Below are 15,635 nucleotides of genomic sequence, written 5' to 3'. Positions count from 1 at the left end.
GCAGGAACTCCACTTTACTCAACCGTGATGTTAAGCCTACTGTACCTACTTGCGAGATTTGACATCTCCAGACAATTATTGTGTCTTCTTAGGGTTCATCCAATAAATTAAATCAAAAGTGATAAACATAGCCATAAAACAAAAAGGAATGGAACACCAAAACATACTGATGTGTTAACCTCATAAAACTATTTGTTTTATATAAGCTAATTGAACAGTACACCGATCAAACTGATTTAAAAAAAAAGACTGCGATCAAGGTCAAAACGAACCTCCCATCCTGTCCCCGTATAAGTTTTTAGAAGCGTTCCCTTATACGGATTCCATAACTTTACTGATTTGTCTGCACCACACGACAAGCAATAGTTTCCATCTACTAAATTCCATTCAACATTAGGTAGAGGAACATGTTGTTCGACGAATCCTCCAAATGGATATTTTTTATTTTGCATTAATGGATAAAGTTATTAAAGCAAACCGTTAAATCTTACAGCTCTGACGGCACCCTGCTTACATTTGATTGTTCGAAAAAGTGTTGTCGGAAGGTTCGTATCTAACAGATCAACCATCGTCTAAGCCTTTCAAAATTGAACGAAAAATTTATTAAAATGCACCAGTTACTAATAAAATCGACAGGTACGCCAAGACTATCAGGATATTTCATAAGAGACCCATCAACTAATTATTCACAGAAGTTATCAAAGGCCAAACAAAGTGGGAAATGATATATTTTCGAAAGATATTTCACAGTGATATGCCCGCTAGAAGCTCCAAAAAAAAAAAAAAAAACAACTGCTTGCAATATTTATGCGATGTCTCAGCAAATACAAAATATATCAAATAAAATGTAGAATAGAATCATCTCCGTAAATCTCGTTGCTTTTGCTCACTTAACGCTCTTGACTCATGTATAATAACAGCAAAATGGATACCCTGAAAATATATTTGCGGTGAAATAAGAAAAGTGCTTACAATTGATTAGTATTGAGACAATCATCAGAGCTTCACTAATCAAAGATAATGCAATAATGACAGCAATCAGTTAGCCTTTCGTTTTCAATTGTAACTACCAAGCATCTATGTATACCATGAATGAAACAAAACTCCTTCGGAAGTGAAAAGAAGACCTGATGAGCAGCTGCATAAACAAAATGACGATTGGCAGTAACTGTAACTGCTTTATAGTAATCACCAGAACCAAATATTATCTGAAATTAAACTAAGAGATAGATCAGGTGACCAATATGAAGACAGTTTATCTTTGGACCTGGCAAATCGTTGTGAACTCCAATTATTAAAATAACGTATTACGTCGAAGTGAAGTTTTAAAGTATCCAAATATCTAAAACTATCGAAACATTTGAAGTATTTCAACCTTCGAATATTTTCAAAGAGTTCAGATGGTAATAATGTGAATATTTACTTTGGATCGCTGGCTGATTCTATCACTCAATTTTAGTGTGGTTGCTCGTTTTGATAGTTTATCTTCTACTACTTCAACTTTTTCAAATAATTCTTTGGCACGTATTTTCTCCTCCGGTCCTGCCACTGTACTCAGGATTGATTGTACAGCATCATATGCTGTTCGACAAATTAGCCACTTTGTACCTGAAAAAATATCATAAGAAAAATTAACTATCCAAGGAACTTATGCCAAAAATAAAGTAAAAATTTCATTAACACTTGAAGAGATAGCAGGCTTGTAAACACATATTATTCACTAAGCTGATAGCATGTGCATTTTGTTGGTCAGATGTAAAATTTATCGAAAAATACATGGAAATTTACTAAGAGGGGGCAAATGGTTTAAACGAAATGACATTATTGCATTTTTAAATCAAATGAATCATTTTCAATGCAAACGTTTATAATGATAATGAATACAATGTCAAATGTTATAAGGAGACCTTCAATAGCTTTCAGTAGTGGAGGCAGGACAGGTTTCTTCCTTTCCAAAGCAGCTTGAGCATTTAATAACCGACTTGTGTAATTATAATTAGCACCATTTTCATGCGTTAACGATGAAATAAGAGCAAATACGGTACTGATATCAAGGTTGACAGCATCTACAACACAGCATTCGTCTTTCAAACACTCGTCCTCCGAAAAAGATTTTGTATTGTCATAAATCTCGTCACTGTCATATGAAGCAAAATCGAGTGGCAATTTCACAAATTCGTTAATATTCACCTAAATTAACGAGATAAACTGAAATCTTAAATCTATGGAAATTTTGAAAAGATTTCCACAAATCCATCCATATCACTGGGTAACATTAAATTCCGTTTTGCAAGCACAGATAATTATTTGTGGACAAGTTAGTAAAAAAAGAAATGAGGTGTTCGAGGAATCAGAGTCTATTGTGCTGTAATTTTAATGATTTGATCCCGAAAGAAAACTGCTTAGCATATACAAAGAGCAAAAACAAGTTTTATAAAGTTTGACTGTAAGTGAAATGAAAAAAAAGAAACAAAAAGCCAAATAATAATTACACCATAATTATAATTCGTGAGTTAAAAAGAGTCAAAGAAATGATCAATGATGCGATATTCTTTAGCTAATATTATAAACTAATATGCTTACCATATCACCAACAACTTCAATCCCAAATGATTCAAGTTTATGTTGCAATAAATCTGGAACACCATGAACGAATTCAAATATTATTTTTGGCACTTTGAAGAAATGAAGATGAGTTTGAGCCATCTAAATATTTCACACAAAAAAAATGGGGAATTTGATTCACTGTTTCTCTATTTTGCTGGAATATAACACAATTAAACTCACTATTAACGAAGAAATATCAGACCTCAATGTAATTTTGTGCTTGCTCAATGACAGATCGATTAGCACTTCCACTAGCACCGATAAAATCCATAGCAAGACCTCGAACGTTTCTAGATATCACTTTCACCTTTAATTAAAAGCACCTAAGTGAAGAGGATCACATGTTTTTTCTTACTTCTCTTTACTCTCGAACACTAGTTCGAGGGTAAAGAGAGGCAAAGAAAAACACCCAGAAAATATCAAATTAGCTGTAAAAATACAAGTAACAAATAAAAGAAAATTACCCATGTAGCACCGCCATCTATCACTAAGTCAACTTCGCGTTTTGATTTCCTGAAAAACACATTCAGATACATTCTATTTGTTTCGGATCTTGAGCAATTCAAGTTTTGCGCAGTAAGATTCATGAGAAAAGATTAGTCAAAAATGAAGTCATTCTTTTAGAAAAATTATGCTGTTGTCTTTAGCAAATAAGGATATAGAATCTGTGAAAAACATAACACTTGGGTCGCTTAGACGACTTTCTCACTGCCTTAACAAATCTGGCACATCTCAACTCACTCATGCCCTTCACGTAACGATGAAAATGAAAATGAAAATGTCTATTAGAATATTTAACGGGAATTTGGAATAATAAGTAGAATACCTCTGTGATGTTGCGAAGCTTTTATAAAAGGCACAACAAGAATGCCTTTTTGCGACGTTAAGCAAGCCTCGAAGATGAGTTATATTGCTAGTATCCAAATATTTCTTCAACTCACTAACCGGTTGATCTTTTAACTGTAAAGATATAATGCAAGGGTTGGAATAAGACATGGAACTAAATATCTCATATTTATTTAGGAATATCATCCACCGATATGGGCAACTTACAGCAGTCAGAAATTTTATCTCCGTTTTCAACTTTTTTTTATATTTTCCAATGCCTTCCATGTCGCGAAAGGAAACGTCAGCTTCAAATAACAACGACTCAACATCGCGGATTTTATCCTCCCAGATTTGTACGGGATCTTCTGCACTGTTACGTGACTCGACAAACATCAGCCTAAAATTATGAGATGAAGTCCGCAGTTCATCTTCATTATTTACTTCTCTCAATCCTAGCAACAATAGAGAAAATCTCAAACGCTTATGCTGCGAATATCTTTTCACGTAATTTTAAACGTGAACTTCTTGAAAAAGAAAAAAAGATGATTGTGAGAGATCAGAAACGATGACACTTCAAGACGACGATTTTTCTGACTTATCAGTCAGTCAGTCAGTCCCGTTTGTCGAGTATCCTTGACCTCCTAATTTCTTTGAAATAACCATCGAATGTTCAGCAAAAGTGGTCATCTTAAAGGGACTTCATGACTGTTAACAGAAGTAGGTTAACTTCCCAGAACAACTACATCCCTCACTTTTAAACCTCTCATCTCAACCAAAAACTTCTTGAACCACTACTACGGCGTGAGGATCACTGTTAGTACAAATGCATTGTTGATGTTATGAAATTGTTGCCAGTACTCTTGAACTAAAATCAAAAAAGACCTCCTCCCCTATTTAGCATCATTTATTTAGTTTAAAATATTAAATAAACAGCAATAAATCATTAGTAAAGAGACATAAAGTGGCAAATACGCATTAACATAATGTGTAGTATAATTGAATTTATTTGAAAAAGCATCAGTCCAATATTGATCGGCAAATTTCAGCAGTTCAGAACCCGCAATAATATCTGCAGCAGCTTCATCGAGGTTAAATCGAATTTTTCAAAAAAAGAAAAAAGTGCAATGTTACAAACAGAGCTAATACATAATGTCAAATCAGATATATGGAGGGATTAGAATAAGACCCAGTGACAAGGCACATGTCGTCAGCAACATATTTCTAATTAAAAACTGCTAATAAAAAAAAGCCCTAAGACAATTTGCATTAAGACAAAGCACTAAGACAATTTCTGCATGATAAGTTGTCCCAAGACTATAAATGCGCACAATGAGAGATCAGACTTACTGAGAATATTATCAAAATGCACACAATACAAGGAGATCTGCAGAGAAAATTTGCTGAATAACAGCTTCGAAACAGATTACATCAACAGCCTATACTTATAAAATGATGAGCAAGAAAAAGGTAAATAACAGTACTTATGAAAAAGATCATATGCATATGAACGAAATCATATCACCTCCAAATCTTGCAAAATCACATAATAATTAGTTCGTGAAACTGCTTGAAAAGCCAGAGATCGTACGTCTTCGATATGATACTGAAGAAACGAAAATTACTTAGAAATTTTTTGACTAGGAAAAGCTATTTCTAGTCGAAATTAATTCATAAAGTTCAAAATATGAAACCGCAACTCCTGCAAATCGCAAAATACGTGAGACTTCTGCTCCAGTGCACGAAGTGCAGGTACATCCGCTATAGCCAATATTTTTCTTAACTAATTGAATGCTTCCTCAACCCTGTTATATTGGTGCATTCAACGCTTGATTATCTAATTATATAATAACTGAGCAATAAATATACAGATCAATAACAGGAGCATACCTTTGCAGTAACAATACTAGCGGGATAAAATCTGTAACTTTCGCCGGATTTGGATTTGCAGTTCTTAACTGCTTGTTCCATCATTACACGCAATAACTCTGGTATGGAATTTGTACTGATTCTGCAAAATTTTGATGGAAGTATTCAGATTTTTGTTAATCGTATACAATCATTAACAGTATATATTTGGATTTTCGTTATTCAAGGATCCTGAAATTTACAAACTCAATCCTTTGCACTGTCGTGTACTGCTTTTAAAAATCCTTTTTCACCCTTCTACCCTCTTTCATGTATTTACGCCCATTACGAGTAATGTAAACAAAATATTTTAGTTGAACTCGATAAAATCTTTAAGATGAAGTACCAACCTATAGTTTAAAACAGTAGCAGCAGCATATTCGAACAGTGTACCAACCTTAACTATTGGGCTGACTGTTTGAAGTAATTGATTAAGGATATTTTGTACTTCTAATTTTTCGTCACTATTGTAAGCAGTCACATCAATCATCTCAAGTGATAGATTCTTTATTTCAGAAGGCAGGAATTTCAACTTATTCCAGCTAATATCCAAACATTTTAACTTTTTCAAAGTATTTATCTGAAAAGAAATTTGATGAAATTCTTAATCCACTCAACTTGTAAAAAGCAAAATTAAAAAAATTAAAAATTAGAAAAGTTATAAAAAGCATTTTGTCCCAAATATGATCGATCATGCATAAAAATAGCAAACTTCCTCACCCAATAATAGGAATATTTGAACAATACACAAAAGTTTATCTTGACTTTTTTGATTAATTTACTGTCTCATTTAATTAAGTGTCCCAGCCAAAAGTTTTAACCATGATTTAATAAACGATGATGTGGTTGGAATTACTAAATTCTGCTTCATATTTCGAAATGTGTTGCAATATAAGCAGAACACTCTTAAAAACTATCATTTCGAGAAGCAAATTAATCACTTTAACGAAGTTGATTGACTGATTCATGGTAGTTTTTTGCTACTTAACCGTTGGTTAACTTCAAGAAACGTACGGTTCGTGGCAATTCTTCAATTCTGTTATGCCTGAGCCATAAACGAGTCATTTGTGGAAAGCGCATGCAACACGGCGACAAGTAAGAGATATGATTGTTCGATAAATCCAGTGACAATAAATTTTGTGGTAAAGCGTTCCACAAATCATCCTGTACAATTGTTCACTTGTAGGAAGAAAAACTCTATTCGAAACTTTTTTGTGCAATTATTGATTATAGAAGCTTAAATTCTGATTAAAGTTTCATAGAAACATCGGATTTCTACTGATGAGAAGTACTGGCTCAAATTCTGTCATCAGATAATGAAACATAAAGTTACCGAAATACACTGTATTTCATTGTCAGCAAGTACAAGTACTTTGAGATGTTGCAATCGAACAATATTTAAGAATTTGATTTCGAATGAATCTGACGCACCAAGCTTATTGCCACTAAGATCAAGTACACGAAGAGAAGTAGCTCCAAACCAACGACTGTCAACAGCAGTCAGGCCAATTTTTGACATTATCAATTCCTGTAGCCAGCATAAAAATAATATTCACACCTAATGAGTAAATTTACACTATTTATAAAAAATCCTACAGCAGAAATCTAAATAAGCACTAAACAAGTTACCTAAATAAGTAACATATTACTGTTCAAATTGAAAAAATAAAAAAAAATAAACAGCAGTACCACTATTCAGATTTCAAAGGAATTTAGAAATAGAACCCTACTAGCAAATAATGCGGAAATCCCAGCTTATTTTCGTTGTACTGTTTCCTGGTGGCCATAATTAGTCTTTTTCGAAGTAAGGCAAAACTGGTGGATGTAACTTTCACGTTCCCATCCAGAATAACTTCTTCGTTTGCCAATACCTTCTGCAACTTTGAGATGAAATTATGAAGTGAAGAGACTGATGCCTGAAAAATATTAATTAGTAGTAAAATTTTGTCTTGGCAATTTCTTTTTAATATTTAACATAGCTCTCAATTGTCACATAGACTGTGCAGTTGTTCTCAATACCACCTCATAAAAACTACATGTGATTTGCTGAATGAAAATAGACAAAAACACAAGACATCAAACTAATTATTTTAATTTATTCGTTAACTATCTACAGGTCATTTAGACTTGCTTTAAGTAAACAACTAAAAACATCATTTCTTCAAATATTTGGAACGTTGAAAAAGTGTCTTTTTTTCAAATCGTTGTTAGTCAATATATATATACGGAGCAACATATAGCTAAATTGTAAAATGAAATTATTGAGAATTTTCAACAATTCTATTCTCATTTTTCATGAAACATTATGTCTTCCAAATTTGGTTCTCCCCTGCGGCAAAACACCAATATTTTCGATGATTATTTCACCAAAAATGATACAATTTGTTGTGTGCCAGTGGAACAAATGAGAAGCGTGTATGAGAAGCGGTGCGCATATGAATCAATCAATACTTTACCTCTTTTATACAAATCAAAACTGACGGAGAGTTCATTTCTATTGTAACAGATCCCCACTGCATCTTTGCAGAATGAATTCGTCTAACATTTCCTCTAGTAATCTGTAAATAAAAACAATCAAACTGATATATAAGATCGACGTGCAATATACTAAGTAATGATGTACGTATATTGCTACGGTTCCCTCGCAAATTAAGCGTTGGGATCAATAAGTACATGGCACATGGCATACAAAATTACATGAAACGAAAACCAAGCATCAACTTAGAACATTCAGTGTGAAATAAAAAATTTTAACCGTATTACTCACATTGAAGAGTCGTCCATTTCTGTTCCGAGGAGTAATTATAACTAACTGACATTCGCCTATTTTACTGATTTTTCCATGTCTTAGTGACAAAATTCCTCTACTGTATCGTTGTCGTTTTTCAGAAGTGAGTAGAGTGAAAGAATTAATTAACACGCTGCAATGCAGTTGCATTTCGTCCCAAAAGACTGACGCCAATTCCGGATAATTTCTGAAATCAAAGTCACATTGCAACTACGAAAAGAAACTCACGTAAAGTAATTGAATGGAGCAAAGATTACAGATAAATGTCAAGACTCATTCAATTACAAGGGAAGGCAAAACAGCTCTTTAAGTCTACCCCACTCTCATACTTAAATTATAACCTTGTTTTCTCTCATGTTTAAAAACAAAAATCTCATATTTAGAATTCAAAATCACATACACATGGCGAAATTCATAGAAATTATAAGCTGCCAGTATATGACCATAGCACAATTAATAAGAAACTGAGTTATTATTATGTTTTTACAAAAATTAGGCTTGGGAAATCATTGCATGTTAAGTGCTTAATTATTTACAGTGCGTTTCTCAAAACTTCGTCTTCATAAAAATATATAAAAAATAACAAAAAAAAAAATAAACTTCATAAAAATAACAAAATGTTTTTAACACCCTCAAAAATTCTTTGCAACCTATCTGAAATCAATAAAACCATTGCAAGAAAACTCTCAGCAGACATAGCAAAGGTAAGAACTGGGAACTGAATGAACGACCACAATTAATTAGATAACTATTATGGTGCCCGAAGTAAAAAGTAGGAAGGAGGAAAGCAAGTTGCATGGACTCAACTAAAGATAACGCAACCTTAACTTTATTTTGACAGAAAATCCCCTCCGCAACATTTTCACAGCTGACACGCAAAGAGCCATGCAACGTACCAACCAGAATATAGTTAGGTATAATAGTACCCATCACCATAATTTCATGAAAACATTTGTGTGAAAAAATCCATAACAACTTTCCATACTGCTGAACACAATCGAATTATGTTTATGACACTAAACGCAATTCTGTGAAATCTAATTCCAAGAAATTAAAAAAATTAACATTGACAGTAATGCATCCCAAATCTATTGTCTTTTTAAACCTCAATTAATTGTTTTTATAGCTACAGAGGTAGTTCCCCACTTTCGTACATCCATATCTTGCAAATACAATAGAAAATAAGGCCGGGTAATCGAGTTGAAGGCAACAAATACAAGTCCTCATAACTACTTCCCAATCTCAAACGAAAAGAGCATAGAAGAAATACTTGAAATCTTATGGGAATAAGTAGCACTGTTTTTTTTTATCACATCAGAAATAATCTGGTGTTATGCAAAGCACTTTATATTTGACGCTAACGAACTTGCAAATAATACTTCCGCAGCAAATCGACATGTAGTCAAAATCACCGAAACGATTACATCTCATACATCCTAAGAAAATTCCATCACATATGGCAGATAAAGTCTTCCCACATGTACGATATTGAAAGCGCTATCGTGATACATCACAAGACCTATTTTTTCTCTTGTTTCCAATTAGTTCAAAATTGGTCGTTAACCAGTTATGAGCTATATTATACATGAAAGAAAATTATAGGTAGATATGATGTCGTGAAGTGGAACAGGCTGAGCACTACTTCTAACTTTTGTCCCGCTTATACTGGGAAATCCACATAGCTGCTACACAAAAGTACGTTATCAGAGAAGAAAATAATGCAGTGATGAATCGAAATCCAACAACGTAATAAACACAAGGACACAGATGAGTTTCATTCAAAAGAAAAAGAAATTCCAGTGATCAGAGAAATAATGCAAGATATACTCCAGAGAATGAAACTCCTGAAATGATACAGAATGTATTACACATGAAAGCTTCTCTGGCAATATTTATTTGGTAGGCTGTTAAAGAAAACTTCGAAATAATTCTAGGATATTTCCATCAGATCCTAACGAAATAAATAATTCTGAATTCCTGGATATACTACGAGTAAATAACAATCGTTTCCGAAAATATGCCACCTTTCGTCTGAATTCTGACTCAAAAGATTGTCTACTTCAACATTCAGGTCATTTAGCTATCAGAATTGAGCCGACATTTTAAAATAGCTAACTGGAATTCGCTGAGTGAAAAATATAAATCTGCATAAAATTGAAGAATAATATGAGTAAACATTGAAAACAGTTGAAGTAATATTTTCAAAGGTACCTGATGATGCTTAAACCACAAGCTACTGAGATTAATTATTAAGAAGAGCTGTAAAACAATACCAACAAAAACACTAAAAAGAAAAAATCATTTCCCACTTCTTCATTAAACTAAAAAATCCATAATTTATTACTATCATTGTAAAAGAGATACCAACAGTTATTTTTTCATATTATCACAAATTGATTAATTTTCCACGGCATTCGCTGCAGTGTAAATTAGGACTGCAAGGTGCCAATGTTCTTGTACGTTCCAGATCCTGGAAAAAATGCTGAAAGTTAAGTTTTTCGGAAAAATTTTCCTTTTTTTTTATTGAAGCAATAAACTCTCCTCATAAAAAAATCTTAAAACTTATTCACAAGTCAGCAAACAGATATTTAACCGTCAAAAAAAGAAACTCAATTTTTTCGTACAATTTTATATGTCATTTCTCTCCTGTGATGAGTGCGAACAAATTATTTTATAAATGGCAGTTATGAACCAATTTAAAGTATCGGAAATAAGCTCAAGAAGTGAAAAAATTTCCCTTTTGTAATATTTGCTGCTTATTTCACATGCACAACAAATTAAAGTGTCACCTGCAACTCTGATATCAAATTTAAAATCCTCTGCACACCAATATCATCATCAGCATTGCTTTCCAAAATGTTTGTCTTGATTTCATTTCTAGGAATGTCTATAATGGAACACTTATTTAATTTTCCCCTCAGAAAAGCTGAGTCACATGCATAAAAAATTAAAATGTCACCTGCAATCTCATATCAAAAAAGCGAATTATAGCTTAAGAGCATCATGCTTTTCACTGCCAAACTCACTTGAAATGCCAATATATGAATCCGGGTTGTTGAGAATGAGCAGTTTTGAACCATCAACAACTGTCTCCTCAGTACCAAAAAATTCATCCTCAGTACCGCGACTGTAACACAAAATAATACAAGCATAAAAAAGGAATAATCAATAATACCCTGAAAAGTATTCAGAAAGACTTGTAATATACCTATACGGTCGCACACTCCGTGAATATTTCGATGACTCATTACGGTTTAGCGTCTCTTTTTCATGTTCATAAATATGCAACAATCCTTTCTTTGATAATAGATTTATCAGAACTTTTTGTAGCTCGTTCAGCTTTTGCTGAAAAAAAAAAGACAACCAATTAAATAAATAGCAAATGCCTAAAAGTTTTCAGATATCCAAGAATTTTAGTATAACAAGTATGATCCATAAGCAGTATTGCAGTGTCCGACAACAAGTATCATCTCAATAAAATAACAATAGGAATGGTATGAAATTGAATACAGCGAGGAGATGAGGTTAATTATATCACACTGCAGAAATTATCAAGAATAGAATTCATTTGAATGCAGTATCTTAACTTGAATTCTATTTAAAGAAAAACTGGGAGAAACAATAATGACCTGCATTTGTTCTTTTTCAAAAGACAATTTTGCAACTGCTTCCTCTCTTTCGCGCATCCTCTCATTGATCTTTTTTCTTTGATGTTGATACAATGTCACATAATCACCTACAATAATTGAAAAGGAACTGATATCAGTTTAGCACAGCTCTGATTAATTATTAGCATTTAAAGCAATCAATCATCTGCACACCGATAGTATCATTTTCAGTCTCCAACTGCATTACAATATGTTGAAGATGTTCCTTTTCTTCGGCAAGATCTGCAACTTGTCGCATTGCCCGAGTGAAACGAGTCTCCAGTTCCGTCCAAGCCAGCGGTTTTTCTTTTATTAAGGGTGCTAAAAAAAAAAACTGAATTCGAATTGGAAAGAAGCAATAATTCTATACTCTTGGCCAATTATGCATTTTTCTCTGTGTTGCGAATTATGATGCCACTTGGAAACTCGGAAATAAAGGTATCGAACTTCACAGCCCAGTTCTATCTTCTTTTAAAAAACTTTTTAAAAAAACCTTGAAATAAATTAAATTCCCCGTCCTTCCCTGTCCACTTTTCCAACATTCACAATTGCTTCTCGAAATGCGTATAAATGAACCTTCAAGTTGCTTCATAACATCGCTATTTAGCCAAACAGGAGACAATGTATCGTATTGAGATGATGAAGGCGTATTACTTGATAATGAAGCATTGTTTAACTTCTCTTGCAACAAGCTGATATCATTCCGTAATTGTTCATTCTCAACAGATAATACGTTGATCCTACAAAAGCAAGCATCATTCAAGTGAACATTATCTAGCAAACAACTTAAAATACTAATACACCCTTGATAACTTATTTCAATCAATAAAGAAGTTAAAAAAAAAAAACTACTTGTACATAACAGCTCATTACATTCACAAGTCCATGTGAAATTTAAGTATAAATAATGTCCAAATCGAAAATAAAAAATGAGCGATTTTAAAGCAATACCTCTCAACTGCTTGTCCCAGTTCAACATGAATGTTATTCTGATTTTCATCCTCAGAATTTTGTTCCATTATCCTACAACACAATTTTTAAAAAAATGATGAGCTGCATTCCTGAAGAACATTTCTAAGCAAAGTTTTTTTTTTTCGAATCCAAAAATCCTGAAGAACACAGCATTTTCGAAAACATATATAGTAGTAACAAAAATATAATTACTAGTGACCGAGCATACCTTCGCAATTCCTCATTCTCTTGCATTACTCGCCTATGATCAAGCCTTAATTCATCCAAGACCATTCTAACATTAGCTAATTCTACTTCAGCATGGATATGAGTATCTTCTGTGTGCGAAAGCGACATATCTCTATCATAGCACTCAGAAACCGACGGTGTTGAAATAGTCTGGAATTTGCGAGTCCAAAAGTACAGGTTGTTGAAATCCAGAAATATGTGCTACTTATAAAAGTTATGCATTTCAAGTTGATTTTTGAGCCTATTGTGAGTATATGGGGAAAACAAAGTTAATACAGATTAATGCATGGTGTCGTTACCATGCATTAATGATTGTAAGCTAAATACTGCGGCAAACCGACCCCAAAAAAGATTTAAAATGTCGTAATTCAAGTTGCCATTTAGCATTCAGCATGTTCCGCTGGCGACTAACAAACTCACAACGAGAACACTGACTGAATCAAGATAAAACGCCAGTAAAATGAGCTTTTTGCTTTATATGAAAAGTTTTAACAAATTATATTCCGCGTTTACTTCATCACGGTCTTGTGAATCGATATACTGAATATGCCGCTCCTGCTCATATGCATCGCCGTTCGACATAATTGGGACTGTCAAAGAATTAACATTTTTGCCATCAAAAGATTGATCAGAAAGCCGATTCAATTCATTTCTCAGCTGACTAACCAAATGCAATGCACTCAGTCGTCCACTTTCCCTTTCCATGCTTTCCTAAACCATGATTCAATATGATTTTCGTGATATCAAAGTTATCTACACAGTACAACTTATCGTGTGACATAGCACTGCTAACTTCTATTTAAAGTTTGACGCACCCAATTAAAAAACAGACAAAACAACTTGATTCTCAAAAATTCTAATTAGCTTTCGATTAAAATCAGGTATCATTACAAACCTCTATTTAAACAACCCCTTAAAAGCAGTTAAAACTTCTGTAATATGGAAAAAAATTGAACAGCAACCTGTGTAACCATTACTAATTTATCTTGCAGTTCGATCAACTGCTCCTTCAATTCTCGATTCTGCGCAATAGCTCTTGAAACCGTAGCTTTCTCATTCTGCAGCTGCTCTGATAGTGAAAGTGCTCCCTTAAAAATTTAACTATGTCTAAACAAATAGCCTAGAATGTGCAAGATTATTTTTAAAATAATGAATCAACCTCTGCATATTTCTGTTGCTCCTCAGCAATAGACCGAGCTCTTGAAAGCGATTCTTCAACCATGGCCAGTTCAGCAGTTTTTTTCATCAACTTTGATTTCTAAAAATATAGTGTCGAAAAAACCGTATCTGATCTATGATTGCAAAAATCGGTGAAATCTTCATCCACCAATCTTATCACTATTCAAGCATAACATTACTTCATTTACATATAATGCTTACAGAAAAAGAAACGGAATGAGTTGGACAGACAATGATTTAGTCAAATAATACAACATTATCAAAAGAAAAATGTAGCACCATGCAATGTGGCAAATAGTGTCGGAAAAACTCCGAAAGTCATAACGCGAAATTGCAGCATATAAAGAAGGAGGCCCTGAACGCCAAATCATTTTCGCAAGAAGTGTTGCAACAGGTTGATTGGGTAGACGATACCGGGCGTTATTGGTTTTTTGGTCTTCCTTTTTGCTCATAGTGATATTGTGATCGTTGAGATCGTTTCTGTGTTACCGAGTTTTGAGAAATAAAGGCTTAATTACCCAAGTTTGAAACCAAGAAATTCGGCAACAAATAGTCCCAGGCGCTTAATTTCAAGTTTAACGAAACACTACACGACACAAATAGAATTCCACAAAAAAAACCTCATCATTAAGAGCAGAAGAAAGTATCTGAACTTCCTGTTCTTTATTCACAAGTTTTGCGTTCAATTCCTCAATCAGTTGTTCCGCTCTTTGGTAGTCATTCGCAGTTTCAATCAATTTATTTTGGACTTTCTGGAGTTCGACTGAATTCTTGAATAAGTTACAATTAACAAAACTTAAGATTAAAGAAGATAAAAGGATCATGGAAGCCACACATTATTCCTCAGTTCTTAAATATAAATTTCAATTATAATTTCTGTCATTTCGCAACTTTCAGAACGAACAAGGAAAAAGTTTGTGATTAACTCAATGACCTTCTACCATCGGTAAGCAGTGGCCACTTAAAAATATCACCAAAATGATAAGAATCTTCGCGATCATCCAAAAGACTAACCACAGTATAGCTATAATCATCATTCACTAAATTTGGTCTGTCGATTGCCTGTAACATTTCTACTTGATTTTCTAAAGTCTGCACTTTTGATTCCAGAACTAGCTTCTCATTTGATATTTCCTCCAGCTGCAAAAAGAATTTGCACATCACTCGCTTCAAATTGAATTTTTAACCGGAAGTTCTCTGTCCAGTTATTAAAATCTCATCCTTCTAATCAATTTATTTTTTACCTTCGTACTCATTTGTACGATATTCTGATTCAGTTGTGTCCCATACAATTCATAACGCTCCCGTGCCAATTGTGCTTCCTTCCTCCATTTTTCTGTCTCATCTACTGCTCTAACCAGTCTACTTCTCAGTTCTTCAATTTCATCTATAATATATATATATATATATATATATATGTATATATATATATTATTTTTTTCTTAGTTAAAGTAAATATATATATATATATATATATATAT

The 15,635-nt window shown here is 33.3% G+C and overlaps 4 protein-coding genes across 4 annotated transcripts in view; all 4 read right to left on the bottom strand.

The window, feature by feature from the left end:
• The window catches only part of LOAG_17209 (WD-40 repeat protein), a gene marked incomplete at its 3' end in the record, with an annotated part of 2,964 nt that extends 2,290 nt beyond the window's left edge, over positions 1-674 (bottom strand). The window contains exons 1-2 of the mRNA XM_020449871.1: positions 479-674; positions 273-376 (exon numbers count right to left, since the gene is read on the bottom strand). Of these exons, the coding sequence (XP_020306528.1) occupies positions 273-376; positions 479-569 (195 nt within the window). The 5' untranslated portion in view covers positions 570-674. The remainder of the gene's footprint in view (positions 1-272; positions 377-478) is intronic.
• Positions 675-756: 82 nt separating this feature from the next.
• On the bottom strand, positions 757-3,840 carry LOAG_07158 (expressed sequence). The gene is made up of 9 exons (XM_003142692.2): positions 3,661-3,840; positions 3,434-3,567; positions 3,072-3,120; positions 2,810-2,914; positions 2,584-2,706; positions 1,908-2,190; positions 1,424-1,608; positions 1,128-1,208; positions 757-933 (listed from the first exon to the last, which is right to left on the bottom strand). Exons 1-9 carry the CDS (start codon positions 3,826-3,828, stop codon positions 859-861), a joined length of 1,203 nt encoding a protein of 400 aa, XP_003142740.1. The 5' UTR covers positions 3,829-3,840; the 3' UTR covers positions 757-858.
• A 1,108-nt stretch (positions 3,841-4,948) lies between these two features.
• On the bottom strand, positions 4,949-8,321 carry LOAG_07157 (leucine Rich Repeat family protein; the record flags this gene model as incomplete). Its single annotated transcript, XM_020447355.1, has 8 exons — positions 8,108-8,321; positions 7,797-7,898; positions 7,071-7,256; positions 6,674-6,868; positions 6,355-6,504; positions 5,691-5,920; positions 5,323-5,443; positions 4,949-5,038 (listed from the first exon to the last, which is right to left on the bottom strand). Exons 1-8 carry the CDS (start codon positions 8,276-8,278, stop codon positions 4,949-4,951), a joined length of 1,245 nt encoding a protein of 414 aa, XP_020302406.1. The 5' UTR covers positions 8,279-8,321.
• A 1,420-nt stretch (positions 8,322-9,741) lies between these two features.
• Positions 9,742-15,635, bottom strand: part of LOAG_17208 (hypothetical protein) — a 9,678-nt gene continuing 3,784 nt past the window's right edge. Inside the window, exons 9-24 of the mRNA XM_020449870.1 lie at positions 15,399-15,541; positions 15,169-15,294; positions 14,775-14,924; positions 14,135-14,233; positions 13,938-14,063; positions 13,489-13,686; positions 12,956-13,125; positions 12,727-12,798; positions 12,352-12,515; positions 11,950-12,096; positions 11,758-11,864; positions 11,337-11,473; positions 11,155-11,255; positions 10,918-11,015; positions 10,493-10,598; positions 9,742-9,972 (exon numbers count right to left, since the gene is read on the bottom strand). Of these exons, the coding sequence (XP_020306527.1) occupies positions 10,515-10,598; positions 10,918-11,015; positions 11,155-11,255; positions 11,337-11,473; positions 11,758-11,864; positions 11,950-12,096; positions 12,352-12,515; positions 12,727-12,798; positions 12,956-13,125; positions 13,489-13,686; positions 13,938-14,063; positions 14,135-14,233; positions 14,775-14,924; positions 15,169-15,294; positions 15,399-15,541 (1,922 nt within the window). The 3' untranslated portion in view covers positions 9,742-9,972; positions 10,493-10,514. The remainder of the gene's footprint in view (positions 9,973-10,492; positions 10,599-10,917; positions 11,016-11,154; positions 11,256-11,336; positions 11,474-11,757; positions 11,865-11,949; positions 12,097-12,351; positions 12,516-12,726; positions 12,799-12,955; positions 13,126-13,488; positions 13,687-13,937; positions 14,064-14,134; positions 14,234-14,774; positions 14,925-15,168; positions 15,295-15,398; positions 15,542-15,635) is intronic.

Source organism: Loa loa (genome assembly GCF_000183805.2).
Source record: "Loa loa unplaced genomic scaffold supercont3.50, whole genome shotgun sequence".
In the NCBI taxonomy this organism is placed as follows: Eukaryota; Metazoa; Nematoda; class Chromadorea; order Rhabditida; family Onchocercidae; genus Loa; species Loa loa.
This window is presented reverse-complemented; position numbering and strand designations above follow the sequence as displayed.